Here is a 27,673-nt window from a genome sequence, read left to right as displayed (position 1 = left end):
CATCCATCTGGCTGACGTTTACTGAATTAGCAACATTAGCACCATCGCCCGGGAGCTAGGCTAACAGAACACGTTACCAGCAAGAGTCTCATTGATATAGCTTTATTCTCTTGTACATTATATATATATTTATATATATATCATACTAAAATAAACACAAGTTAAAAAAATGAACAAAGGAACTGTACAAAAAAATGTATATATACTACATCTTAATTACAGAACAGTCTACTGTCCAAAAAAGGCACTAAATTCTGAAATGGGCAATACAGTAAATTTGAACAGAACAGGTTTGGAGATGAACAGCGTTCAGTCCTCTTCTTCAGAGCGATGTTGGGATGGAGCGGGTGGTGGCGTTCACTGGGGGGGACACAGAAGGACATGTAGACACGTTGACCCTGACACACCGCGAGAGGACGACCCTTCAGCGTGAGCACTGCCGCTGGAGTACGCACGACACCGCGGGGTGGGGGGGTGTTTGGGGACAGCCTGTTTCACATGGCGGTGTGTTATAAAGACGGATCCGTTCCTTGTTCCTTGAGCACCTGAGGGTTCTTTCTTCCGCCCCATGAACGTTTCTGTGGAGCTCGAGCGCTCGCGTAAAGAGTACTGCTGGATTCAAACGTGTTCTTAGTAACTGGGTCACGGCGTCGTCCTCACGCACTGAGGGCGACTCATTTCAAAGCGTCTCGTGGGGAGAAAATCTCCAAATGCACTCTGTGCCGCGTACAATGATCTTAGTGTGGGGAGGGAACGTCACACCAAACTCCATAGAACAAAACCTTTGTCCTGTTCATTAAATACAGGGGTCAGACACCTCTCCGGGGTCAAATTCAAGCACTTTCAAGTACTTTCAAGGTCAGTTTTCAAGCTTTTCCAGCCCCTCACAGCTGTGTAAATTACATATTTCTATGAATCACCTGGAAATGATTTCACTTTTCTTGTCTTATTAAAATCACGGTGGTAGATGATGATGGTTTAATGTTAAAAAAACAACTTAATTGGTTTGTTATAACAGAAGCATAAGACGCTAAATTATATTTCTATTCTAAAACTATTTGTTGCGGATACATTTTAACGTTCTGGAGCGCCCGTACGAACCCTGATGACTGTTTTATCAAGAAACACTTTACGCTCTGTAGTGAATACTGTGAGTCAATTCTAAAAGTCAGTATGTGCTCCTCCAGGGGTCAAATTCAAGCACTTTAAAGGTCCATTTTCAAGCTTTTCCAGCACCTTAGGGCTGTTTAAATGACATATTTCTATGAATACACTGAAAATGATTTCACTTCTTTTGTCTTATTAAAATCACGGTGGTAGATGATGATGGTATTATGTTAAAAACTAAAATATTTTTTTTATAACAAAGGAAAATTAATTAAATGATATGTTGTCCCTGTGTCTGCGTGGGTTTTCTCCGGGTTCTCCGGTTTCCTCCCACAGTCCAAAGACGTGCAGGTGTTGGGTTCATTGATGACTCTAAATCACCCGTAGGTGTGAATGGTTGTCTGTCTCTGTTCGTCTCTATGTGTCCTGTGATAGACTGGCGTCCTGTCCAGGGTGGACCCCGCCTCACGCCCGATGTCAGCTGGGATCGGCTCCAGCCCCCCCGAGACCCCGACAGGGACGAGTGGCTGAAGTATTTCATTACAAATGAACCATTCACGTAACAAAAGTAACTATTTCTCCGAGCACGTTTTGAGTGCAGCAACGTTAAAATACTGTTTGTCTCTATGGAGTTTGGCGCGGCCACACCGGGGCTGTGGTTTAGGACGACCTTTTAAGTAGTTTACGGGACGTTTGCCGTTTGAAAAGGGCGGCTCCGGGGAGGGGAGGTTACACTTTAAGCTTCTCGTTTCAAATAAGGTGCATCATTTTTCATCTTTCACCAAAAAGCTTCAGTCCAAACAAACAAACACAGTTTCACTGATGGTGGGAAAAGAAGTGAGGAGAGGTTAAAAGGCATGATTGATTAAGTTAACAGTAAAAGCATGTCTCATTTCAAAACACGTCATTCTTTTTTTTGTACATTACCATAAAAAAATGAGTATAAATACATATTGTTTTTTTGTTTTTCGACCCTTTCTTATTGAAACACAGCTCCCAGTGCTGAGTCGCTGTGTTCACAGCTTCACACACACAGAAGCCAGAGGTTTAAATAGAGCTTTACTAGACTAGAGCCCGGGGCGGGAGCTCTTCTACAGGCAGGGTACAGACTCCAGATCATGTATAGAGACATCACTGATGTCCGTGTTTGACGTTTTGACTCTTTAACGTGTTTGACTTGTTGAAACCTGCTTTGTAGAATATTGTCCCATTTCTCCAAAACCATCACGGAAAGCAGCCGTTCCTCCGACGCGATACTCTGACATTTACAGAAACAAGCTTATTCGCTTTCATGCCGGGACTTAGACGAGAAGATCGACGGCGCTCGGTGGGACGTCTGAGGTGCAGACCTTCAGGGCGCACTCCCACTGCTTTAGGGTCCTTGTCCCCCCCTCCAGGCCCGTTTGTACTCACACTACCTGGGCCTCGGAGAATGCTTCTTGCTGCCTATACGTCATCACGCCGTAACACGTCACACGCATTGATGAGGTCATGGCGATGCGTGGCTTTGTTTCCAGATCTTTCCGTAGACCTCTGAGTTTTTGTGCGTCTTGTCGACTGTTTTTGAATCTTTTCATCGACCAAATCTGCAGTAAACACTCCACCTCCGCATCACACCAACGTGAACCTTTCACCGCCATTGTTTGAAATGTCCGCGCATGGTCCCTCCTTCTTTTTTCTACGTCCCAACAGGCGCACAGGAAATGACCTCAGAACCGCCGTAGGCCTCGTGCTCGTGCTCGTACACGTGCGCACGCTCGTGCTCGTACATGTGCAAACGTGCTTTACTAAAGCCCACCCCTCCCAAACGGGTCGTGGACGGCCAGCTGGCCGCAGTTAAGCGTGGAGCGGTTGCACTCACACTGGTCAAACGCACTAGGCTTGACCCGAAAAACCTGTTTTGGCCCTAAATAAAATACAGAGGCGGTCTCTGTGGCGTCACCCGACGGTCTCTGAAGAGATGATGTGAAGCTACGCGGAGCTGCAGCCACGGCTACGCCACCTGTAGGTGAAGTCTCACGTGGGTTGGATGTGAAGCGCGGTGTGGGTGGACGGAGCTGATGCCTAATTGTGCCGCAGCAATCAGCAAACGTGCATTTCCAGTAGAGGCGGCGATGTGGCAAAAATGTAACATGATTTTTTACAGTTAAATCACAATTTCAACACGTTTTTCTGCATTAATTTTTAAAATAATTTTGAAAGTTACTGAACAGTGCAACCAAATCATTCCCTATGTAAAAACTTCGCCCTAAAATAAAAGCTTTTTAGGTCAAAGACGCTTTCTGAACAGGCTGAATCAGTTTGTGCAGTTTTGCAAACTTATGCCAACGGACGTTTAACACAGAGCTTCGTAAAGCGCCTGTTTCCTCTGCTGCTGCGGTGTGTCTGGACTGGACTCCTCGCTGTTTCCCTCTCAGCACACTGTTCAGGTTTCTGTCTCTTTATGTGGTTGCAAAGGTTTGTTGTGTCACCATCTGATGTTTTTTAGGCTCATATTTTACAGCTTGTTCCACAAACTCTACGAATAAGTTTGGACAGACAGCGTCCATGCAACGCGAGAGTCTGACGCTCGCATGCAGATAGGACACAGTAGTTACGTTTTCCCTCTACTCTCTGAATCAAACAGATGAGGATGAGACATCCCCGTCCCTGCCTGTAGTTCGCTGTGATTGGTGGATCGGCGTCTTTAGGGTGGTGCATGAGGCGGACTAGCCAATAGTGGGATTTGGATGAGGTTTAAAAAACTCTGATGCGTCCGTGCAGAGCAGAGAACAGCAGTGATAGAATGTGCCCTAAGGACGATACTACGATCGCCAACACGTTCTGATCCTTAACCATCTCATATCGTCCCATCGCCCACCCCTAAGTTCCGGTTTCGTCGCCTCCAAGTCGCCGCCACGCTCCTGGAGCGAGCCTCGAGTGGTCGTTGGAGGAACTGCAGTTTTTTTGGCACTTTGCGCCTGGTCTGAACGCTACGTACGAAGCTACAGGGAGGAGACGGACTGGAAGGTGGAGCGAACAGATGGTCTGGCTCTGTCCAAGACTCCCAAATACTCTCTAACTGACACGTCGTCACCTGTGAAAAGTATAAAAAGGGGCAAAGGAAGTCAGTGTGACCGAGAAACCGTTTCAGCACGTAACCATCTGCAAAACCACAGCTTCAGTGTCAGTATGGCTTCAATACGGTGGAACATGACGGGTTAATTAGTGAGCTTTAGAGACGTTTTACCTTTGGACAGAGCCAGTGTTCATGCTAAGCTAACCGTCTCCAGGCTCCAGGTCGGTATTAAGCGTACACACGAGGGCCGCATCGATCTTTCGCATGTGACTCTTGGCAAAAAGGTGAATCCCGCTCTTGTATATCGGTCTTAGCGAACAGCTCCCAGACGTCCTGTACCTTTAAGGAACGCAGCCGTGATCTCCGTGATGGTTTTGGGAAAGTTGCACCCGCGGGCGAAACAAAGTGGGAAATTCTTTCCACGTCACCACTTTAAATGTCTTTGATTCCCTTCAAAGTGGTGCTCTTTACCTTTGAGGCTATATAAGATGAGAGTTCACATATTCTTAACGGTTGCCAGTGTGGGTTTAGTCTAATCTGACACCACTGATATTTAAAAAACAAAAAAAAAGCACATTCTTTAGGCTATTATAAAGAGGCTGCGTCACAGAACAAGTAGTAAATAGCTTAGGGGTGTTTTATCATTAAATGTCTGCCTGCTAATACCTTTCTTTAGCGACACAGGCCTGCTGTAGTGTCACGCACACGTCGACGGCACGCCGGCTCGGGAGGCTTCACTGAGTGGGACGAATACGCGCGACGTAGAAATCACTTTGGATGAACGTGAACGCCGTTTTGGGAGCAGTCTTAGCCTCTTGGCCGTTTTGCTCCGAGCATCTTTTCCTTTGGCATGGATGACATTTAAAACAGAGCGCACTTCCCCTTGTTAGAGAGCTCAAGTCTGCTTGATTATCACATCGACCCTACACTGATCCTCGTCGCTCGAGTACTTCACAAGAGATAAATACCAAAGGTCGCCGGGTTAGGCTAAAAACCAGCGGGGGGGGGGGCTAAAAGCTGTTGGACATGAACCGTAACCTTAACTCTGGCGTGTTTTATGCATACTGAAGAGTTCGTCGTTGGTTCTCGTCACGGAAAGAACTTTAAAACCTGCTGTTTACTGCAAAAAGGGAAATTAAGGCTGCTTCTTTTTAGAGGTTTCCATCCAACGGCGGCTCTACTGTAGGAAAGCAAAAAGCCCCTCCACTGAGGAACGACAACTACAGAGGATACAAGACGGTGACTGGACCGTTCCGCCCGCTGACGCTCTCCTCTCGGACCGCCTCGGCGCCACGGAGGAGGGGAAGGAAACTCTCACCGTCCGTCTGTCCCCAGACACCGGCTGGAGGCTGCTCCTCTCCATGGATGAGGGGTGAGTGTCGAGGGGTATGTAGGTAGGTAGGTAGAGTGTGACTGAGAACCATATATATATATATATATATATATATTATATATACAGTACAGGTGTTATTGTTTTTTTGAGGTTGACGCTGAGGTGAGATAGACTGAGGGTCGGCTCAGACGACCAGGCTGGAAAAGAGGGAAGGACAAGGGGGAATAAGGAAGAGGAGAGGGAAGAGAAGAGGTATCCTGTGAGGAGAGAGAGTACTCGGGGAGGAGAGGGGAGACGCGGACCCCAGACGAGGGCGGGGAAGTTAAAAGGCCTGGATTTGGCCCCTTTCCTTCTTTCCGTGGATCATTTTAAGAGAGATCAGAGGACGCACGGTGACACGTTGCCGCCAGCTGTGTCAATACGTTGGGTGGGGGTGGAGGTGGGGGGGTAGTTACTGTTTACATTGACTTTGCAGGAGGAGGGGAGTGGAGGAGGGAGGCTGAGACGGGAGGAACAGCTGGCTGAGGGACAGATTCAGGAGGTTTACTAAGTGGCGTTATTCTGGTCTCTCTCTCTTCCTCTTTTTTTTTGAGCTCCCCGTTTCTCTCCTCCTTCCCTTTCCCCCTCTCGTCTCTCGTCGTTTCTCCCTTCTGCTCCCTGCGTCCCGTTTTGCCCGTGCAGTTCATTCGTCCTCCAGGGACTCCGTCTTGATGTCGTTGGGGACCCCTCCGGTTCTGGACAGGGCCAGGATGGTGTGGTTGACGGCGGCCATCTCCACGGCCAGAGAGATGGGGTCCTGGTGCTCGCTGTGCGCCGCGCTGTCGTCCTGAGACAGGAAGGGAAAGTGGGGAGACTGAGGACCGTGGTCAAGAGGTGAGACAGCAAGAGGGGATTCAGAATGTGTGCAGTTCAGGAGAGGAACAGAAGGGCATTGTACTTTTGGAGACAGAGCTCATTTTTCCTGCTTTTGCCGTCATGCTGACCGACTGTTCTCTAAACCCCTTCAGCGAGCGGCTAACCGGGCTAACTGGACGCTATCAGAGTTACGGGTAAAGTTCTGCTCTTTACTGAATTTGGGGACGTTTACTCTACAGCAGGGGTCTGCAACCTTTACCATCAAAAGAGCCATTTTGCCTCTTCTTCCACCAATTAAAATTTGTCTGGAGCCGCAAAAAATATTTGATGTCTCAGCTTATAAAGAGTTATATGATGAATACAAAAAATATATATAGTTTGTTGCATTTCTGAGATTATAGAATGACATTTTATTCCTATTATTACCTGTTATAACAAATGTTGTTCGCTAATTTCTCACCGCATATCAAGCAAATAGGGAGCCGCCATTATACGAGGAAACTCCAGATTAGCCGCGGGCAGGGAAAGGCGCCGCGCCGTAGACGAAGGATGTGACGCATATTTTAGTTCCACATAATATTATTTTTTAAAAATCACCTTGAACTCCAAGAGAACGGGTGTTCCCTTTGAACGATTGTCTCCTTTGTAACAAACAAAACAAAAAAACCCTATGTTATTTATTTACATTTTATTTTTTGGCAAAGCTGCAGGAAGCCACGGAAAGGGCGCCCAAGAGCTGCATGCGTCCCCGGAGCCGCGGGTTGCAGACCCCTGCTCTACAGGAACCCCGGCTCCTCATCCTTAAATCCTTTTCTCCAGTGGGTGAACTACGAAGCTGGATTAGTGGGTTAGCGAGGTGTGTTGCGCTCAAAGCCCGGGTCAGCTCTGACACGAAAGTCGCTCTGTTAGCACATCATCGCTGTATCACCATAGTAACTGATGCTTTCAACCAAACCGGGTCTAGAGGAGGTTTTCAGCTAAGACTCAGAGCTCAGACCCAGACTTTGGTGTTGGATCGGCTCCTTAAAGCTCCGAGCAGCTTCTTCCTCTATGAGAGACTCAGGTTCATCAGAGGCTCGTCACTGTTGGATCGTCCTGTTGGACCTGATGTTGGTGATGTGACACAAAGAAGCCGTGACCTTAGTGTTGCTCCGTGCGTCTGTTTCACTCTTCTTCATATTCTCATGCAGTTGGTGGTGAGGCCCAAACTCTGAGACAAATACGGTGTGCGTATATCTGCAGAGTTGCAGCTGCGCTCGACTCACTGCTCAGTGTGTTGGTGACGTTTCAGAGCTCTTCAGCCTCTCAGAGTGTTTGAGGTGAAGGTAAACCTCCAGCTCTGTGACACGGTGGGAGAGTGGAGGCAGGGCGTCAGTCTGCAGTAGTTCAGCCTGTGGGGTTCGTCTCCCATGGGATGTGCGTGGTTATTCACTAAAGGTTATGGGATTATGTCCAGTGTGGCGTGTTACACCTGTGCATTCCCTGAAATATCAAATAAAGCAGGTTGGACTTGATCCAAAGGGTCAAATGACGCGACACACGCCCTTTTTTATCAGAACGCTCACTGAACCTAAAGCAGAAACCCTGGCTTAACAAAGTTACTCTAGAGTAAGCTTCGGGAACCGTGTAACTCTGATTGTGAGTTTGGTTTTTGTCGATCCGGGTCCAAAGAAACCCTGAGGACGTCCAGCGCTTCGTAGTTCACCCGTCTGCGATGTCCGCGGGGAAACAAATATTGCAGTCAGCTAAGCAGCTAAACAGTCCCTGCAGCTCTAGCCTCGGTCTTTTAGCATTATATAACTTATCTAACCACCTAGAACATATTTAAGACGAAGTATTAATACTCTGTTCTCTAGTTTTGAGCTCCAGATGATTAAAACTGAGGTCACAGGAGTCAGAGAATGACATCAAATCAACTTTAAGTGACGTGCAGCCTGATTACTGTATTCTGACGGCTATTTAAAGACGCCTGTGAATGTTCTCATTCGTCCAGGTCGTCGTTATCCTCAAAGCAATTTCAGTCAAAAACAACTGGACTGGTTGTTTGTCAGGAAGACGTTTCACCTCTCATCCAAGAGGCTTCATCAGTTCATGTACGCATCTGACCAGGACCAGGACCAGGACCAGGACCAGGCTGGGACCAGGACCAGGACCAGGCTGGGACTGGTCCAAGCTATTTAAAGACATGCAATCAGAGTGTAACTGTGGAGCAGGGAGCTCTCTGACCCTGTGTGCGATTTGATTGGGAGTTTCCCTCGCCCTCTTTTGGGACCGAGCTGAAACATGATTGTTAAAATGCGGATCGGCTCGGCATGACGGCAAAACCTGAGAAAACACGACCCAGGTTAAAGAGAACCAGGTCCAAGTGTTGGTAAACACACTGGCACGTTTGGGAGTGGGTGTACCTGTGTTGGCGAGGTGGGCTCCAGGCGGTAAAGGCCAAAGGGGCGGCTGAGAGGTCTCTTGTCAAAATAGGGCAGGTCACATGCCTGAAGGGAACAAAGGAAGCCATTTAGATAGAAACCATTAGGAACAACCTCAAATTTAACCAGAGATATAATTCTAAATACTCTAAGGGCGCCCTCCCACTGTGCCTCCGTCCCGTGCCCCGTGCTTTAGGGTCCTTGTCCCCCCCTCCAGGCCCGTTTGTACTCACACTACCTGGGCCTCGGAGAATGCTTCTTGCTGCCTATACGTCATCACGCCGTAACACGTCACACGCATTGATGACGTCATGGCGATGCGTGGCTTTGCTTCCAGATCTTTCCGTAGACCTCGGAGTTTTTGTGCGTCTTGTCGACTGTTTTTGAATCTTTTCATCGACCAAATCTGCAGTAAACACTCCACCTCCGCATCACACCAACGTGAACCTTTCACCGCCATTGTTTTAAATGTCCGCGCATGGTCCCTCCTTCTTTTTTCTACGTCCCAACAGACACACAGGAAATGACTTCAGAACCGCCGTAGGCCTCGTGCTCGTACACGTGCGCACGCTCGTGCTCGTAAATGTGCAAACGTGCTTTACTAAAGCCCACCACTCCCAAACGGGCCGTGGACGGCAAGCGTACCGCTCCTCACACTGGTCAAAGGAACTAGACTTTACCCGTGAAACCTGTTTGGGCACGGGACGGATGGACAGTGTGAGTGCGCCCTAACTTCTATAGTTCATTAGGACCCTTGGGTCAAAACATTGTTACTAGTTACAGGAAACATGAGAAGAAAGCGAGCTTTACTTAATGAACCGTTTTGTGAACAAAATAACTTTCTATATTTGGGGAAATATGTTTTCAGAGCTCATCTGAAGGGAAACAGCATTCAAATGTTCTTGTTATCTGTGTGGATTTGAGAACAGTAGACTTAGTGCCACTGTGGCCACAGGGTCCAACTCCCGACACACACCACAAACTGCTGATTTCACTTATTAACACTTTAACCAAAGAGAGGGAAACTCAACTAATGACTGCTGTCCAGGAACAGAGTGAGCCTTGGATGAATGGTTGGCAAGAGGCTGAACCATAAAAACAAAGAAAAATATACAAATGAACAACCAAAGATCCGACCCAGTACAACACAAGATGAAGTCATGAAGCTGTGACACACGGAGCAGTGACCCCCGTCTTGAATCTGAGCGGTAGTTGACAGAACTGTCTGGACCATAAATGGGGTTCATGCGTCTTTGGGGAACCTTCATCCCTCTCTACCTGCTCGGAGAAGTCGTTCCCATCGATGTCGTCGCTGTTGGAGTGTCCCCCTGGACTCTGCACATCTATCCCATGACTCTCCAGGATTGTGGCTTCTTGGAGGAAGAGAATGGATCATTAGATTCACGATGGAGCTCTGATGATATTACAGACTAACAGAGCAGTGATACAGTGATTCCCAACCAGGGGTACATGGAAAGATGGTGGAGTAGAAATGTAAAATGCAAATCAATACAACAGCTCTGCCACTTATTCTACCTCCACACCTCAGAATCAATCATTGAATGATCACGTCAACGACAGAGACACAGCCAACAAACTGTTGTATCGTAAAAATAGACTTGATAGCAGAACAGTTGTGACAGGTTTAACACACAGGTGTCCTTAATAAAGTTATATTGACTCATTGTGTCAGTTGTAACAACTGAACACGTGTGTTGCAATTTAGAGCGTGAAAATTTGTTTAAATAGGTCGCTAAGAAGTGGCCAAACAAATGGATTAAGAGTTAGCTAAAGGTAAGGGATACATGGTTGGATTAGTTAGCTAAACGTAGGTAGTGTGGATAGTATGACTTCAGTTTCAGCTCCACTCCACAGTCACACTGTATGCATACGGTGTTTCTTTATACCAGGACAGTTAAATGTAATGGATAAATGGTTTAAATGTCAAAATTCTGCTACACCAAGTGGCAGGAGTGCTCACTGCAAACCAACCTTAACATGGACATTTAAACTACTGTATATGAAAAGGAAATATCGTAAGAATAGACACTTTTATATCATTAACGACGACATCCAACATTAATTTGACGGGATGTGATGTTAAAACTTAAAAAGGTTGGGAATCACCGCTGTCCGGCTGTTAAATCATTTCCTAACACCCTTTCAAAATAGGATTTCTGGGTCCAAGCCTCGTGTTTCTACAACGCAGCAGTGTCGTGTTCCCTGTTGTTTGAACAGATCTGAGATTAAAAACAACATAATTGTCGTTTAAACTCTTTCTTATGGATGAAAAAGAGTCTAACTGACCAAAGAGGTGATCGTCATTGTTCACATGTTCTGCCGTTGTGTCTGTTTTGTTACAACGAAGCGTTTGGACCCAGAAATCTTATTTTGAAAGGGTGTTAAGTCACGACTGAACAGCTGGGTAGAGAGCTGTACATCAGAAAGACGTTGCAATAGTCGTGTTAACAGAAATGGATGGAATCAAACGTCTCAGCGGACATGTGCGGCCCCTCCCAGAGACACGTTACCAATGTTGGCCCGTCTCTTGATCTCTTTGCGGCGGTTGGCGAACCAGTTGTAAACTTTCAGGGAGGTGACCCTCTCCAGATCCGACAGCTTCTTCCCTGAAACAGACACACGCAAATCTCATCCCTCACATCATCACGGCTCGTTCGCCAGCTAATTATGATCTTTTTATGTCATTCAGGGCCCCGTTCCCTCGAGCTGTGAGTTGTTTCATAACTGACGATGGTTAAATATCTGTTGAAAGGAAAGAACGTCTTGTTCCAAAGCATAAGGAGCAGATCACACGACAGATGTGACGCAGATGTTACGCTTGTAAAACTCAGATCGAGTCCAAGAACCAAAATGGCCATCGCCACATAAGAGCACCAGCAAATATTCACATTTTACTCAATTGTTGCAGAAAAAAAATCAACTTATCAAGTAATCGAGTCGGCTGCGTGCGTAAAGATGCACGGCTGGTTCCAAAGGCTGCACTGACCGGGACGGTGTTCGTGGTCATATTCACAGTATTTGCATAACATACTGAGCAAATGACGGCATTATCCATGACACATGGATTATGCTTTTATGTTCTAGTTCATGTTTTTAGCCTCCATATTTTATCCCTTTATTGTTTCAGGCAACAGTTTTTAGTCTCCAGTGTGTCCTCAGGGGGCCTAAAGGACTGGGAGTTGTCTCTGGTCTGGCTGCGGGGCCAGACGACTAGAGGGCTCTGCACCTTGGTGCGGAGGCTCCAGTCTGCCCGGGTTGGGGGGGTCTCTGTGGCGGTGCTCCCTGTGACCTTGGACTGGGATCTCTCCCGGTGTGGTCGGCCCCCCCCAAAGGCAGTTTCCTCTAGCCTCCTCTGTACTTAAGGTCTCGCTGCCCGGCCATGTCTCTGTAGTGACAGCTAATGTTGGTGTAGGTGTGAGTGTGTGTGTGTGTGTGTGTGTGTCAGCGTGGCTGTGTGTGAATGTGTGTATGAACGTATACATATGTGTGTGTGTTTCTGTGCGTGACTGTGGGGGGGGAAGGGTTCTTTTAACTTTCCTCTCCTGATTTTATTTGATGTTTCTCTTTTTCTGTACGTCTCTGTAACTCGGCACTATGCGTTACTTTTCTCTATGAAAAGCGCCGTATCAATAAAGGTTGATTTGATTTGATTTGACATGACGAACATGACGACGCGTTGGCACAGGTACACACACGCCTGGCTCCTGCGGTTTACCTGGCTTCTGAATAACAGCGTTGCAGGCGTTTGCGATCTCCTCCCGCTTGGCCTCGTCTGGGTACTGGTTGTCGTTGAAGTAGCTATAAATAGCAGAAGAGTCACAGTGATTCAATTCATTTCACCACACAAGGACAAAGTCAACAAACGGGAGATAAGACCGAGCCAATATTGAGAATGTGTGACGTGTGCTTGGACCGGCTGCAGCGTTTCCTCAACTCCAGGTGGAAATAAGGGAGAGTTATGAACCAGGCTCCCATTTATCACCTTCAGTCTACTGCTCTTCCTCCTGTGTCCACCCCACCCCCCCGCTCACCTCTCCATCACAGCCAGGCACTCTTTTCTCCAAGTGAAGCGACTTCCTCGACGCAGCCGGAAGGTCCCGGGGGCAGTGGTGATGGGGGGCGGGGTTTGCCTCCACTCCATTTCCTCCAGAGGTAACGGAGCAGGCCGCATGTTCAGGGTGGCACCTGGAGCGGGCGGGGGCGCAATCTCTGGTGAGTTAACACTGAAGATGGTGGTCTTTAGAACATACAGTCTGCAGCAGTGATCGACCGCCATTATCGCCCGATGTAGGCTTTTTTTAGGTGCATCGGCCGGTACCGATGCACCTAAAAAACACAAACATCGGGCGATGCGGGCGGCTGCGTTCGCCGATTGTTTTTTCCTGCATTAGTCACAGACGGGCGTCCGCAGGCAGCTCCGTGTTGCTGGAGACGCCTTTTTTAGTTCAATAAATGTTTTTTACATTGAGATTCGTTACATTTGTTTTCATCTTTCATCTGCGTGGTGGTGCCTGCTGCCGTGGTCCTGCATGACGCTTCCTGCTGCTGTTATAATCTTTAACCTTAGCTGTGCTTGTTTCTACTGCTCTGCTGTATTAATAAGTCATATTCACATTACTATAGATATTATTATAGTTACTGGAAGTGTCTCTGTCTCTGTCTTTGTCTCTCTCTGTCCATCTGTCCGTCTTTTCTCTCTCTCTCTCCTTCTCTTCCTCTCTCCGGTGCAGACAGATGTGCGTCCTCCACAGAGCTGGGTCTGTCTGACGTTCCTGTCTGTTATAGTGAAGGTTTTCAACGCCACCGTACTCTACGGGGGAATTGTTGGGTCTCTGTAAATCATAAATAAGTCATAGAGTGTGGTCTTTACCTGCTCTGTGAAGAGTCCTGAGATAACTGTTGTTATGGTTTGGCACTTTAAATAACATTGAATTGAATTGAATCTTTGTGTCGTTTTTATGATTTCATTTGAGGGAGGAAAATTCGACGGCGGTCGGTGGAACAGTGGTTAGAGCAGTCGCCCCGTGTAAAGAGGCTGAAGGTCCTCAAAGCAGGCCGCAGGTTCGACTCCGACCTGCGGCCCTAGCTGCATGTCTCCCCCTCTCTTTCACTGTTGTATAAAGTTCTTTTTATTCTTTTAAATATTAGGACTATTCCGAGTAAAGACGCTTTTAAGACACGTGTAAAGTCACTTTTCAGACTTAAGAGTTAACCTTTTATGTTGTTTTGATAATTTTCTGTTTCTTTTCTTTCTCTTTATTGTGATTAAATCTGTGAATTGTTGTTTTATTGTTGACCTTTTGGAAATGGACCCCAGGAAGACGAGCCTGGCGTTTGTGCGTCCGCTAATGTGGATCCTCAATAAACACTAAACCCCATTTCCTGTCCGTCCTGTGTAATAGAGGCTCAAAAAACTGCCCAAAAAAACCTTATGTAAAACAGCAAAAAAAATATTTCAGTATCAGCTCCAAATATCGGCTCAAGAGAATCGACGGTCCGTATCGGTCATCGGCTGATGGGAGAGAAATAGGCTAAATAAATCCCTGTGCTGGTTAAAAACAGGAGCCATAACGTGTGTCGTGGCTGTTTTGACGGCTGAACTGAGCTCACCACACCACACCACAGCAGAGAGCCCAACCCTTCAAGAACATGTCTGTGAGAGCGCACGTCGCCTTCTGCAAAACTCACAATATATCCTGATTATCTGCTGAATAGTGCTGACGAAGGCCGCGCTGCCTCATCTCCACTCATGAGCACGGCACAAAAGGAAACCACACAAAAGCTCTAATTTGCACTGAAAGTCATTAAACGAGGCGCATCACAGCGAACAGCGTCGATGTATCATGGGGTCAGTATCTTTACCTCATCTGACACTGGCGTTATGAACGACGCCTAACTGGGTCGCTCAGCAAGAGAGCAGGTTCTCAGGACTGCGTGCACGGGCCATCAGTTTTCTCTGCGGCTGTGATGGGAGCGTGCGCGGGGCTGGGCCGAGCTGGGCCGAGCTGGGCCGGCCTCAGCCTCTCCATAAATAGCACAGAGCAGGTTCCATTGCTGTCTTTGTTGGCAGGGCTCCACCAAGGCACATGCCGCAGAGGACGAGGCGTGGGGATGCCTGCTGCCTGGCTATAGGTTGATCCGGCGCGTGCATACATATATGACCGCGCACATATTCACGTGCACAGTTGGGAACTGATACCAGCATGTTATTTCTGCTCTTAACCATTTGCAGTGAAGTGTGTATTTAAGGTCGTGTGAGACGACAGACTCGTCTTTTGACTGAGTGTCTTTCTGCACAGGAACAAAATGAACATTCAAACTTCTTGATGGAGACAAAATGACGGCTGATTTTTGTGTCTGCACTTTGTTTTTACTTGACTGAGTTTGAATAAGTAGGACTAAAGTGCAAGAAGCTCTCAGAGCATTAGACTCAAGACTTCAACTGGACTTCAGTTACAAAAAGGAGAAAGTGAGACTTGGTTGCTCTGAGACTTGACTCCCTGAAGACTTAGAAGTAACAACCTGGAACAATTATCAACAAGACAGAGACAAGACCGAGACCATGACTTCTCTCTCCTCTCTGAATGAAAACAGATGGGGGTGAGAAATCCCCGTCAGTGCCTGTAGTTCGCTGTGATTGGTTGATCGGTGTGTCTTTAGGGTGGTGCATGAGGCGGTCTGTCTCTGTCTGTGCAGAGAACAGCAGTGATAGAACGTGCCCTAAAGACGATACTACGATCTCTCTGCTCATCAGCTCGTTCTGATCCTCGGTCTAATATCGTCCCATCGCCGACCCCGACTTAAACATATTCTGTTAGAACCCAAAATACAAGTACGACCCCGCTGACACAACCTTATCTTCCCCCAGCCTCCTTCATATCACACTCCAGGACGCTCCCGCTAACACATTCAATTAAGGCATCGTATAGTGTGTATCTAATCTCAGTGCGCCACACACACCGCAAGATGCTCTCGACTTCGACCTATCTCATTAACAGCTGATCAAGGAACTGCTGGCAGCGGCGTTTCCCACTGTGCTTCCTTTGTTTGGACTCGCCTCCTGCTGCGATCAGAGAGACAAACTTTTCAGCTATCTTTACAAACTACGACTTTTACCTCCTCAACTTTTCAGAGTGACTTAATGAAACTACTTTCAGTCATGGCCTCGATGACTGCAGAGTTGGACAACGGACAAGTGTTTGTTTGCCCGTGCCGCGCCTCTCTTCCTCCCTCTAATCTCTAAGCACAGCTCTTCAATAAGCCGTACGAATACACACCAGAGTCAGGAGTGAGCCGAGCACGGGCGGGAAGGACTCCACTGTACCTGGTGTGGTCTTCTCCAGCGTGTACCAGCGGTAGAAGGCCCTCTTCTTCTGCTCGCTCAGGTCGGAGCCGTGCTGCAGCAGCCAATGGGAGATCCTGCTCTGGCTGATGCCTGGAAAGCAGCCGGACATGGAATAACAAGAGCGTTTCGCATCAAGACCCAGCACAATTTGTAGACAACACTTGGGAGAATTCGGGGTTTCTCCTCAACCTCAGAAGCCGTTTCTTCGCCCGTCACTTGTCTCTCACACAAACTGCACACACAGAAATTCTGCCTGGCACTTTAACTCTTCTCTCCTGACTGCTCGATATACTGTGAAACATACACATTACATAGGCAGCCTGAAACACACACACACACACACACACACATGCACAAACAGGACCCACACACACACACAGGCACACATGCACAAACAGGACCCACGCACACACACATATGCACAAACAGGACCCACACACACACACAGGCACACGCACATACACACACACACGCACAAACAGGACCCACGCACACACACATATGCACGAACAGGACCCACACACACACAGGCACACGCACATACACACACACACATGCACAAACAGGACCCACGCACACACACATATGCACGAACAGGACCCACACACACACAGGCACACGCACATACACACACATGCACAAACAGGACCCGTACGTATCTCAGAAACAGTCAAAGTTAAGTTTCCAGACTTTGAAATAGACACCCATCCATCCATGACAGAAACATCTGAATGCACTGCTGCGTATGATTCATGCACAGAGACATTATCGACTAAATGATTTCAATAAAACGTCAAATGTTTCATTCATTCAGGTTTAACAGACACTTTGTACGTAGCTGCTGTCAGGGAGCAATGTTTGGTTATGGCAAAGCTTTGAAAATGGCATCTAGGTTAGAAAACATATCCAAAATAGATAGATATATAAATATTGTTAATTTCAAAGGTTAAGCTGTCAGACACACGATGTCTACTCCTTCTGAACTCCCTTTGACGTCCAAAGTTTCTACCTGTGATGCCACAACATCCTGCGAGTGCGTCCATGTGTTAAACAACGCTACGGCTCGTTTCTGCTCTACGTTAGAGACGCATACATACACAGACGCAGCCTTCTGTGCGTCCTCTGCGTCCGTCTCCTCCCTATTTCTGTCCGTATCCTGAAAGCTCACGGATGCGTACAGGAACGGAGCAAACGCTGCAGTACCACCTGAAACCGTGGGGGCAGTGTCGAGCACCGGACACAAAAAAGTGGCGTGAATATCAGGAGCGAGCGAGTCATCGGAGCCCCGACGGACGTCCTGAAACACTGAAAGAGACGTCGGTCGTCACTTTGTCTCATCTGTCAGACCAACGTGTGGAATTCTCCGTCCACACTCTGGAAAGTCTTTAGTGTCTCACAGACCACCGCCGTCTGCAACGCTGCCGCCATTTTGACTCAGGATGTTTCTCTCCTCCATCGCCGCCATGTTTGTTTGTTTTTTCAAACTTTATTGGAGGAACTTTTCCATCTGAACGAGTCTAGAGGATGTTTTGCTCAGGACGCATGAAAGCATGAGGGCCGTGACGTTTATGATGTTATGACGTAGATAGCGTACGTCTCCATTTACGGACAACGTAGAGCATAAATGAGCCTTTACTTTAAAGTAAACAACAACTTTAACGGATTCTAGCGTCATATTGTTGTTGGGGTTTGAAGTTAAACTGTAGTAAATGTGTAGTAGAGGTCTAAATACATCAGTAGAAGATCAATGACACAGTCAGGGAAGCAGTTTAAGGCCAAACCGTCGAAGCACAGATGACATTTGATCTCTTTTATGTATAAGAAGCCCCGCTCTGATGCTCTTTGCATCGCTTAAATGTACACGGTGGACAGAAATGACAGTATGACAGACGTGAAGAGCAGTGTGAGAGTCCGTACTGTTACTCACCGGTCACTTGTGCCACCACTGCCTGAGAGATCCTCCTGTTCCCCAGGAACGCTTTGATCTCCTCCTTCACCATGCTGCTGTCCCTCCTGCAGACACACACACACACACACACACACAGCGACACCACTTAATACACTGTCAGCAGCTCCATGTGAACAGCCCTACTGCTGTTTTACATAAGGAAACATTTCCAAAAACACACTTAGTGAGGGGAGATTTATGTATAAATACAAAGAATCAACAGCAAAAGCTTCCATGTTGTGTGCTCTTGTTGTTGACTCGGTGGTCCTTTACATCAGACATTCATTTGATATATTGTATATTAACTGATTCACGTCAGCTACTCAAACATGTGATTCTCTATTAAACCCATTTAAAGGAGAATCCATAGAAAAGCGAGGCTCCATTTTAATCTAAACGTCCATTTTGATGATTATCGGTGTATTGTTCTTTTCTTGTGTGGCTCCCACTTCATCAACGTTTCATACAACAGAAGAGAAGCGCTGTGAATTTCAATGAACCCAGACACAATCTACTAATCTACGTGTTTTTCTAAATGTGTTTGCCGAACATGCTTCCACCGTCTTCGTCCTCCGGGGGGGGGGGGTGGGGGGAGAAAACGTGCACAGACTTGCGGGAATGGAGGCTGGTGAGTGAACATGTGCAGTCACACGGTGTTCCCACCCTACTTACTGGCTTTGAGCCCAGTCCCCTCCCCTACACACACACACACACACACACATGCATACACACACACACACACACACACACACACAACATCACACACACACGCACACACTCTTGTGTCTGTCTTGGTTTAATTCCTCATAGAGAGATAATTCCTAGAGATTGTGAACACCTGTCAAATATGTGGTGTTGGTGCGTTTACTGACTTTTGTCTTTTACAGGAAGTCATTTCCAGTGTTTCGCCCGCCAAACTTTACCAGCACTGGTGCTTCAACCGTACGATCGCAGCATCCTTTGAACCCGTCACTGTCCCTGATTCCCACAGTCAAAACGGAGAGCGCCTCAAAGTCCTGAGTGCCCCGTCGGCATATTTCTAAAATGAAAATGCGTCACGACTCTTGACATCCAGCGTCGATATCCTCCACGCCTGCCTCTCGCAGCGCGGCTAAAATTAGAGCTCCAAAAAAAAAAGCTGCTTGTATCGACACCAGTGAATCAATGTAGCGCAAGCTGCTGTACAAGAGCGAGGGAGAGTGGGAGGTGGAGAGGGAGGAGGGAGGAGGGAGGAGGAGGGAGGAGGTGGGGAGATGTGTGGTCGGATGCCAACTCAAAGGCCGAACCCCTGCAGAGACGGAGATGTGCACTTAAAAGAGAGGGAAGATCCGAAGGGCACCGTGGGGCGGTTGACAGGCTGCGACGGCGTGTCATGCCCCTGCAGCTCTGCCGAGCGAGGTGCTGGAGAGTCCTGCGGGCGGAGGGGACGAGGGCGGAGGGGATGAGGGCGGAGGGGACGAGGGCGGAGGGGACGAGGGCGGAGGGGGCGAGGGCGGAGGGGACGAGGGCGGAGGGGACGAGGGCGGAGGGGACGAGGGCTTTCGAGCGCTACTTAACTTCTTGGGCTGTCTAAACAGGACGTGTAATGTAACACAGAGGCAGCGTGAATGAGCAACGGGAGAGCCAGTGACGTGCCGAGGACAGAGCCCGAGCTCTGGCGTCTGCTCTTAATCCGACTGTTCAGTGTTGGTGCAGGAGGAGAGGACTCTGGAAAGAGCTGAGAAGAGGAAAGGAGGTGGTTGAGGCTCCGTTCATGCTGCAGGTCTTAATCCGTAATTCCGATTTATTGCTCAAATCTGAGTTTTTGTTCGTCTGTTCACATCCGGTCTTTAAATGTGTCCCGTCTACAGATTACTGTGAGAACAGCTCACGCTCCTGGAGTGACCCGCATGAGCAGCTGATCATCGATGACATCACGACACAAACGGTGTTTACGGAAGCGAACACGGCAACGGCAACCGGTGTTTTAGGACTTAAGTGTCACTGAAGTGTCACTGAAGTGTCCCCCCAAACACTAATGAGGTGTAAACTTCCCTCTCCCTCCACTGTCCGCCTGCTTCTCTGCTGTCCTCCATCTTTGTTTTGATTCTGTTCCTGTGACTTTTATTTCAATCAACTTTATTCATCATTCATTTCCAAAACAGTGCTCAGAACGACGTCAAAGTCACATTAAACGCCTGGCTGTTCAGATTGCAGTCCTATTAAAAAAAATGATGCGTATCCGATGCAGTAGCATGTTAAGAAGTGTCCTAATTCTGATTTAAAATGTCAGATTCAGTGTGACGTGTGCTGCTCACACTGTTAAAAGAATCAGATGTGTGTCAGACATGAGAGGACACATCAGATCCAGGTCACTGGGAACTGCAGTTTGAACGCAGCCGAACACACGGGCTACGAACAGTGAAAGTGCCAAAGAACAGAATGGTTTGTTGTTTGATATGACGCCGGATGTTATCGTTCTTTGTACCTTAAACACTTCAGTGAACGGCTCCAGGGAAAGATCTTCAGAACAACAGCCCGGCCTTTCCACTCGAACCCTTTTCACACAGGAGGAGGAGTTTCTCTCTCACACATGCGACACACAACTGCAGATTCTCGCGTTCTCACTTACTGGAAAGACTCCGCGTGGTGTCGGCGCGAGAGGAGGGGGCGCCTGGGAAGAGCGTTCAGGGGGGGGGGGGGGGGCGTGACGCGGATCACACCTCGCTGACGCAGCCACTTCTTAATTTGCTCATAAACGACAGAGTCTCTCGCCGTTCTTTGACTTCGTCTGATGATTTAAGCGTCCGTCCTCACTGACACAAGTCCCTGCGTCCTGTCATCCCTCCAGTTAGACACTTTCGCTGCGGTCTTGCGTTAATCGCCCTTCTTCTTCTTCACCATCGGAGGTTCGTTGTGCTCCACTGTTGGACTGATGCATAATAGAAACACCCCGATCAGCTCTGAGGCTACGCGGCTGTATTTACACACCAGAGAGAGATCAGCCGCTCTGTGTATGACTGAACTCCGTTTGATGTCCTGTCCGACTGAATCGGATGTTTGCGTTCTCACATACGGCCCCGCTCGTTATTGTGTAGATGAGTTCAGCTTCGCAGTGCATGTGTGAAAGAGGCTTCTGATAGAAACTCAGTTTGTTGCCGCATGAATATCCTCATCACAACCACCGTTAGTTAGTTACTACTGCACCTAATTCATGTTATTGTATGTGATGTGAGGATGTGTGAGGTATGTTGTTTGATTACACACTATATTTAGAATATTTTCACAGCTTTACCCTGAATTAAACAGCGCTGTTTAAGGGCGCACTCCCACTGTGCCTCCGTCCCGTGCCCCGTGCTTTAGGGTCCTTGTCCCCCCCTCCAGGCCCGTTTGTACTCACACTACCTGGGCCTCGGAGAATGCTTCTTGCTGCCTATACGTCATCACGCCGTAACACGTCACACGCATTGATGACATCATGGCGATGCGTGGCTTTGTTTCCAGATCTTTCCGTAGACCTCGGAGTTTTTGTGCGTCTTGTCGACTGTTTTTGAATCTTTTCATCGACCAAATCTGCAGTAAACACTCCACCTCCGCATCACACCAACGTGAACCTTTCACCGCCATTGTTTGAAATGTCCGCGCATGGTCCCTCCTTCTTTTTTCTACGTCCCAACAGGCGCACAGGAAATGACCTCAGAACCGCCGTAGGCCTCGTGCTCGTACACGTGCGCACGCTCGTGCTCGTGCACATGCAAACGTGCTTTACTAAAGTCCACCTCTCCCAAACGGGCCGTGGACGGTCAGCTGGCCGCAGTTATGCGCGGAGTGGTTGCACTCACACTGGTCACAGGAACCAGGCTTGACCTGAAAAACCTGTTTTGGCGCGGTGCGGAAGGACAGTGTGAGTGCGCCCTAAGTTTGGGTAGGGGGGACTGAAGTCGTTATCTATTCTCTTGTCAAAGCCATTGACACAAACAGTCATTCTGTCTTACAGAACATGCAGCAGCTCGATCTACTGTTGCCTACATTGGTTGGTTTGTTGGTTCCTGTCGCTTTAAAAGACCAAATAACACAAACAAACCAACCGAGTGAGGCGGCGGTAGACCGGCAACTCCTGTGTTCTGTGAGGTCAAATGACTGAATGTCAATCTCGTCTGGTTGCTTTGAGTACAGAACTTATGAGCTTGTGAGTTCAGTTTATTAACCATTAATGAATAGCGCTTTATTTCTATTGTGCAGCCAATGAGCACGGTCACTGACAGCTCGTATCACAGCTGAATTAATAAAGAAGAAACAGAGAAGGTGAAGTGCTGGAACAGGGACTTTCTGTTCAAATCTCCTGCCTTGTCCTCACTTTAAGCACAGCAGGACCCCGTGACACTCAAGTACGCTTCCCCTGTACAGCGTGTACTACAAGTGTACAAGTGCTGTACAGTTCATAAGGATGTGCAGTACCAGTCAAAAGTGTGCTCGTCCACACTCTGGTGCTGTACATCCTGTGACGCTGTATATCGGGCATAAAGGTGTTTGTTCTTGTTGAGATTATAAATAATGATGTTATTGCACAAAGGGGAAGTATTCTGTGGCAAATGCTGTTCGAGCCTTCAGGGTTCAAGATGAAATTACAGAAGAAGGATAGAAGAGAAGCCTTAAAAGGATAGTTTGGATGTTATGAAGCGTGGTTGTATAAAGGACTCAGCCGTAGTCAGTGTGTTACCTACAGTAGAGGACACTGAGGGCGCCCTCACACTGTCCTTCCGCACCGTGCCCCGTGCTTTAGGGTCCTTGTCCCCCCCTCCAGGCCCGTTTGTACTCACACTACCTGGGCCTCGGAGAATGCTTCTTGCTGCCTATACGTCATCACGCCGTAACACGTCACACGCATTGATGACGTCATGGCGATGCGTGGCTTTGTTTCCAGATCTTTCCGTAGACCTCGGAGTTTTTGTGCGTCTTGTCGACTGTTTTTGAATCTTTTCATCGACCAAATCTGCAGTAAACACTCCACCTCTGCATCACACCAACGTGAACCTTTCACCGCCATTGTTTGAAATGTCCGCGCATGGTCCCTCCTTCTTTTTTCTATGTCCCAACAGGCGCACAGGAAATGACCTCAGAACCGCCGTAGGCCTCGTGCTCGTACACGTGCAAACGCGCTTTACTAAAGCCCACCTCTCTCAGACGGGCCATGGACGGTAAGCGTGCCGCTCCTAGGCGCGGTACGGTTGCACTCACACTGGTCAAAGGAACCAGACTTTAGCCGTAAACCTGTTTGGGCACGGTACGGATGGACAGTGTGAGTGCGACCTGATTTTGTCAAAGCAGAAAAAACAACACTTTTGAACAAAGTTGCTATAATAACACACCACCCTCTCGGAGGATATCTGGTCTACATCACCATAACTTGCTTACTGTTAATAAACCGTCCACTTCTTCGCAGCGTCAAACTAAAGTTGGGTGTAAACTTTATGTCACCTCTGTTGTTACTGACCTCATCAGCTCCTCCACTTTGTCGTCGATGTCCAGGTCCTCCTCCGTGGCTTCAAACCCAAATGCTCGTGCTGCGGCCGCACTGTTCACCGGGTACCTTGGAGGAGACAGCTTCCCGTTGGGCGTGGCGGCTAGGCTATCCCGGCCGTTCTGTGACAGCGCCACCAGTGAGACCGGCGAGGGCAGGATGGCGGAAGGCGGCGGCGGGCCCGGAGGCGGGGAGGTATCGTAGCTGTTACTAGGAGACGGCGAGAGTCCCCCTCCGCTGCCGAACTGCGTCTGCGTGGCGGTGGAGATTTTGGAGGTCGTGGAGGAGGAGGCGGCGGGCGCGGAGTGGTCGCCGGTGCCGCCCTCGCCGCCGCTGCTGTTGTTGTTGCCGTTGCACGTCACAGAAGAGGTGGTGGTTGCCGAGGCAGTGTTGTTAGTGTTGAATGATGTAGTTGTATTAGAGGCAGAGTTGTTGGTGCAGCCGTTTGCCCCGCCTACTCCGTAGCAGGACGAGGAGGAAGAGGAGGAAGAGGTGCGGCGGCCAAACTTGTCGCCGTGCTCCCGGTCCAGCCGGTCCAGAGTTTCGAGCGCGTGCAGGATCTCCTGCTTGTTCATGCCGGTGCGCCGCAGCCGCTGCAGCAGATCTATCTGCTCGATAGTGAAGCGCGGCTCCTCGCTGAACTCAGACATCCTGCTGCTGGATGAGAGACAAGACAGACAGGTTGTGAGACGGAGGGAGAGGAAACAGGAAATGCAAAGGGGAGGGGGGAGGGGGGGGCAAGTAGGTGGATGTTGGAGATCTAGGGGAGGAAGCAAGAAGAGAAAGAGAGATGGAGAAAATGAGGCGAGGGGAGGAAAGTCAGGCAAAAATGAGACGGAGGGAGGGACGGTGGAGGCAGCGAGAGGATTAAGTGGGAAAAGAGTGAAGAGGAAACGCAGTTGCAGACGGAGAGAAAGACGAGAATGATGGGAAAAGGAGGAGTAAAGCAGAAAAAGAGGAAGTGGAGGAGAGCGTTAGAGGGGTGAAGTGGAACGAGAGAGGGGAGAAAAACAGCAAGAAGGAAATAAAGAGGCAGCAAATAAGGGAAAAGGAAGACAAGAGCGAGAGATAGAGTGTGAAAGAGAGGGAGGGAGGGAGGGGCCGGGCATAAAAATCAGCTATTTTTGGGAACCAGCAGGCAACACACGCAGAGTGCCAGAGTCACCTTGACAGCTGATGCTATCTTAACATTGTGCCTGCCATTCTTTAAGAGCTGTAATATCTCCCCGGCTCTGCACACCGCCCACGCCGTATGCTTTTTCATAAGCAATTTGCCGCGCTCAAAATCAATGCAACTGGAATCAGACTGCGGCAGATTTTCCATCTCCCGTGCCAGCCCGACCTATGGCGATATGATAAACGCTTTAAAAGGGGTCACTGGCATTGTCCTACGTCTGTGTTGGAGGATAGGAGGAAGAAAACGAGTGTGTCTGCGGCGTTTTGAAGTCGCCGTGAAGGAAACTAATATGTGACCGTGGTGGATTTGAGCCTTTAGAGGTCTGTAACAGCCAGCTTTAGAGAGGAAAGGAGCATTTCAGGCGCAGGCGGGGGAAAGTCACTTTGAGCGGGCAGTGAAACACATTACGACCGTACCACAGGAGCTCGCCGGATAGAACATTAACTAGTTTCTCCAGTTATCATTAAGAATTCATAAAGGAAGGCTCCTAAAGCTGTAAATCATTGTCGGGCACGGTTACACTGCAAACCCCGTCACATCCCAGAGGTGCGAGCGACGCAGGAATGTTGCTTTAAGTTGAGTTTTTAACGTGCGACAGGATGCACGGACAAGTACTTCAACGCTCTGAGAGGTTCTGTGCTCTTTAGCAGAGGCACTGACTGTGTTTCATTCGCCGTCCTGGGGAAGTATTTACAAAGTTAGCTATTCAAGGCTCGAGTTGGTTTAAGGCGCACTCCCACTGTGCGTCCGTCCCGTGCCCCGTGCTTTAGGGTCCTTGTCCCCCCCTCCAGGCCCGTTTGTACTCACACTACCTGGGCCTCGGAGAATGCTTCTTGCTGCCTATACGTCATCACGCCGTAACACGTCACACGCATTGATGACGTCATGGCGATGCGTGGCTTTGTTTCCAGATCTTTCCGTAGACCTCAGAGTTTTTGTGCGTCTTGTCGACTGTTTTTGAATCTTTTCATCGACCAAATCTGCAGTAAACACTCCACCTCCGCATCACACCAACGTGAACCTTTCACCGCCATTGTTTGAAATGTCCGCGCATGGTCCCTCCTTCTTTTTTCTACGTCCCAACAGGCGCACAGGAAATGACCTCAGAACCGCCGTTGGCCTCGTGCTCGTACACGTGCGCACGCTCGTGCTCGTACACGTGCAAACGTGCTTTACTAAAGCCCACTTCTCCCAAACGGGCCGTGGATGGCAAGCGTGCCGCTCCTAGACGCGGTACGGTTGCACTCACACTGGTCAAAGGAACCAGACTTTAGCCGTGGAACGTGCTTGGGCACGGTACAGATGGACAGTGGGAGTGCGCCCTTAACTGATTGAAACACACTTGGCCCCTGCAGTCATTGCTGCATCCATTCTGCTTATCGGTCCCCCCCTCAGTGTTGTCATGGAGATCTGAGCTAAACACACAGACTAGAATGTTCTTTTGTCCTTAAACAGGTTTAATGATGCTGTGTAAACGGCCTGTTTAACATGGGGCTCAATGAGAAACTGCTCTGTTATGAAACCTGCCCCTAGTGGACACTCAGAGAACTGACGCTGACCGAGCTTCCTGTTTGGATCAAACAGGAAGTCTCTCTCTGTGGGCGGGGCTTGTGTAGGTCCCGCCCCTCCCCACCTGGTCGCCTAGACTGGCATCAATTCCAGCCAATGAGCGGCGCCTTTAAAAGGAGGAGGTGATTGGCGGTGGCCCCCTCTGCCACTCTGCGTTTGATGCCCGCTGTGTGTAGTCGTGTGTTCTTACAGCTGTGTCTTTTTTGCTTAATACGCTCAAGGTAACAAAAAAAAACCTGATTTACTGTTTTAAAACTCCTGGTCCTGGACTCCTTCTCCCCTTCTCTTGGTATCATTTGATTCGTGTGCGTCCCTGTTCCCCCTCCACATTATTCGGGACGTAAAGACCTGAAGTTGCCTTTAACGCGTGGTAAATCAAACCTCCTCTGTACGCCCATCCCTCACGGATTCAATCCTCCAACAAAGTGCAAGAACTCTTAAAGCTCACAACAGAAGGAAAATCACAGCGGCTCAGTCCACAGGGACTCGGCTTGGGAACCGAAGGGTCACGGGTTCAAGCCCACACATGGACCAAGAGAGAAGGGTGGATTGATGGCTGGAGAGGGGGCATTCCGGCCCTTGGGCACTGCTGAAGTGCCCTTGAGCCCTCTTCAACCCTCTCGCTCTGACATCTCCACATTAATGCATGTGTACAGGACCTGTGTGTGCACGTTTGAGGCCCGGCAAAGGAGGAAAAGGTGCTTTCCTTCTCACACACGCGTGATGCATCAGATAACCCAACCGGTTTCTTTTGCAGGGCACTTTCCCCTGAAGGGTCCCGGCACTGACCCCAGTCTGCGGGGTCTCTTTCCCATCCATGTGTGTTTGTTTTGCAGGGAGAGAGGGGGTGCACACACCCGCCGCTCGGTCGCCTCTGCGCTGCAGACAAACCCCCGCTGATGCCAGCTCTCACGCCCTTTTGCCCAAAAGCTAACGTTAGCCATGTTCCCGTGGCGCACGGACGGTACCCGGCGTAGCGTCACATTAGCCGACCTGCCAGCCTTTAACCTGCACCCATTCCCGGCTGAGTTGACACCGACAACAGCCCGTGGTGGGGGCGACTCCACGGGGGTCTATTTGTGTGTGTGCAGCCGTGTGGTTGTGCGGTGATTAGCATAACACGCTAGCCACGCCGCCGCGGATCCTAGCCGCCGTTAGCCGCTCTCCTTTGATATTAATAACATCACTTTCAGCCGCAGAGAGCAAAGTACGCGACTCACCTCAGTTTAAATCGTCCACTGAACCATTTAACTCCCAAACTGGACCGAAGAGCCGCCGTGTGCCGTGTTTCCCTGCAGTCGGACGCAGATGCGTAATGGCTCCGGTGCCCCGTCCGA

The 27,673-nt window shown here is 48.9% G+C and overlaps 1 protein-coding gene across 5 annotated transcripts; it reads right to left on the bottom strand.

Moving 5' to 3' along the window:
* Positions 1 to 102: 102 nt before the first annotated feature.
* On the bottom strand, positions 103 to 27,673 carry LOC310961777 (homeobox-containing protein 1-like). Of its 5 annotated transcripts, none has more exons than XM_083934001.1 (10): positions 27,557 to 27,673; positions 23,564 to 24,247; positions 18,070 to 18,155; positions 16,122 to 16,232; positions 12,829 to 12,982; positions 12,513 to 12,595; positions 11,308 to 11,403; positions 10,055 to 10,149; positions 8,759 to 8,842; positions 103 to 6,324 (listed from the first exon to the last, which is right to left on the bottom strand). In XM_083934001.1, the coding sequence occupies exons 2-10, from the start codon at positions 24,238 to 24,240 to the stop codon at positions 6,181 to 6,183; spliced, it is 1,530 nt and encodes a 509-aa protein (XP_083790127.1). In that variant the 5' UTR covers positions 24,241 to 24,247; positions 27,557 to 27,673; the 3' UTR covers positions 103 to 6,180. The 5 variants fall into 5 exon arrangements, with proteins under 5 accessions (XP_083790127.1, XP_083790129.1, XP_083790128.1 ...); XM_083934003.1 differs by having other exon boundaries at positions 10,055 to 10,146; XM_083934002.1 differs by having other exon boundaries at positions 23,564 to 24,244; positions 27,557 to 27,663.

This window comes from Echiichthys vipera (assembly GCF_963691815.1).
Source record: "Echiichthys vipera genome assembly, chromosome: 19".
NCBI classification, from domain to species: domain Eukaryota; kingdom Metazoa; phylum Chordata; class Actinopteri; order Perciformes; family Trachinidae; genus Echiichthys; species Echiichthys vipera.
This window is presented reverse-complemented; position numbering and strand designations above follow the sequence as displayed.

Bases quoted from the DNA above. Each gene is read 5' to 3' on its own strand.
- LOC310961777 (XM_083934001.1), bottom strand. From the start codon at position 24,240: ATGTCTGAGTTCAGCGAGGAGCCGCGCTTCACTATCGAGCAGATAGAT. The intron at 12,983-16,121 runs GTACAGTGGAGT...CGCCCGCTCCAG, and splicing joins GCTGGAGAAGACCACACCAG to GTGCCACCCTGAACATGCGG. The intron at 11,404-12,512 runs GTAAACCGCAGG...TGTCTGTTTCAG, and splicing joins CGCTGTTATTCAGAAGCCAG to GGAAGAAGCTGTCGGATCTG.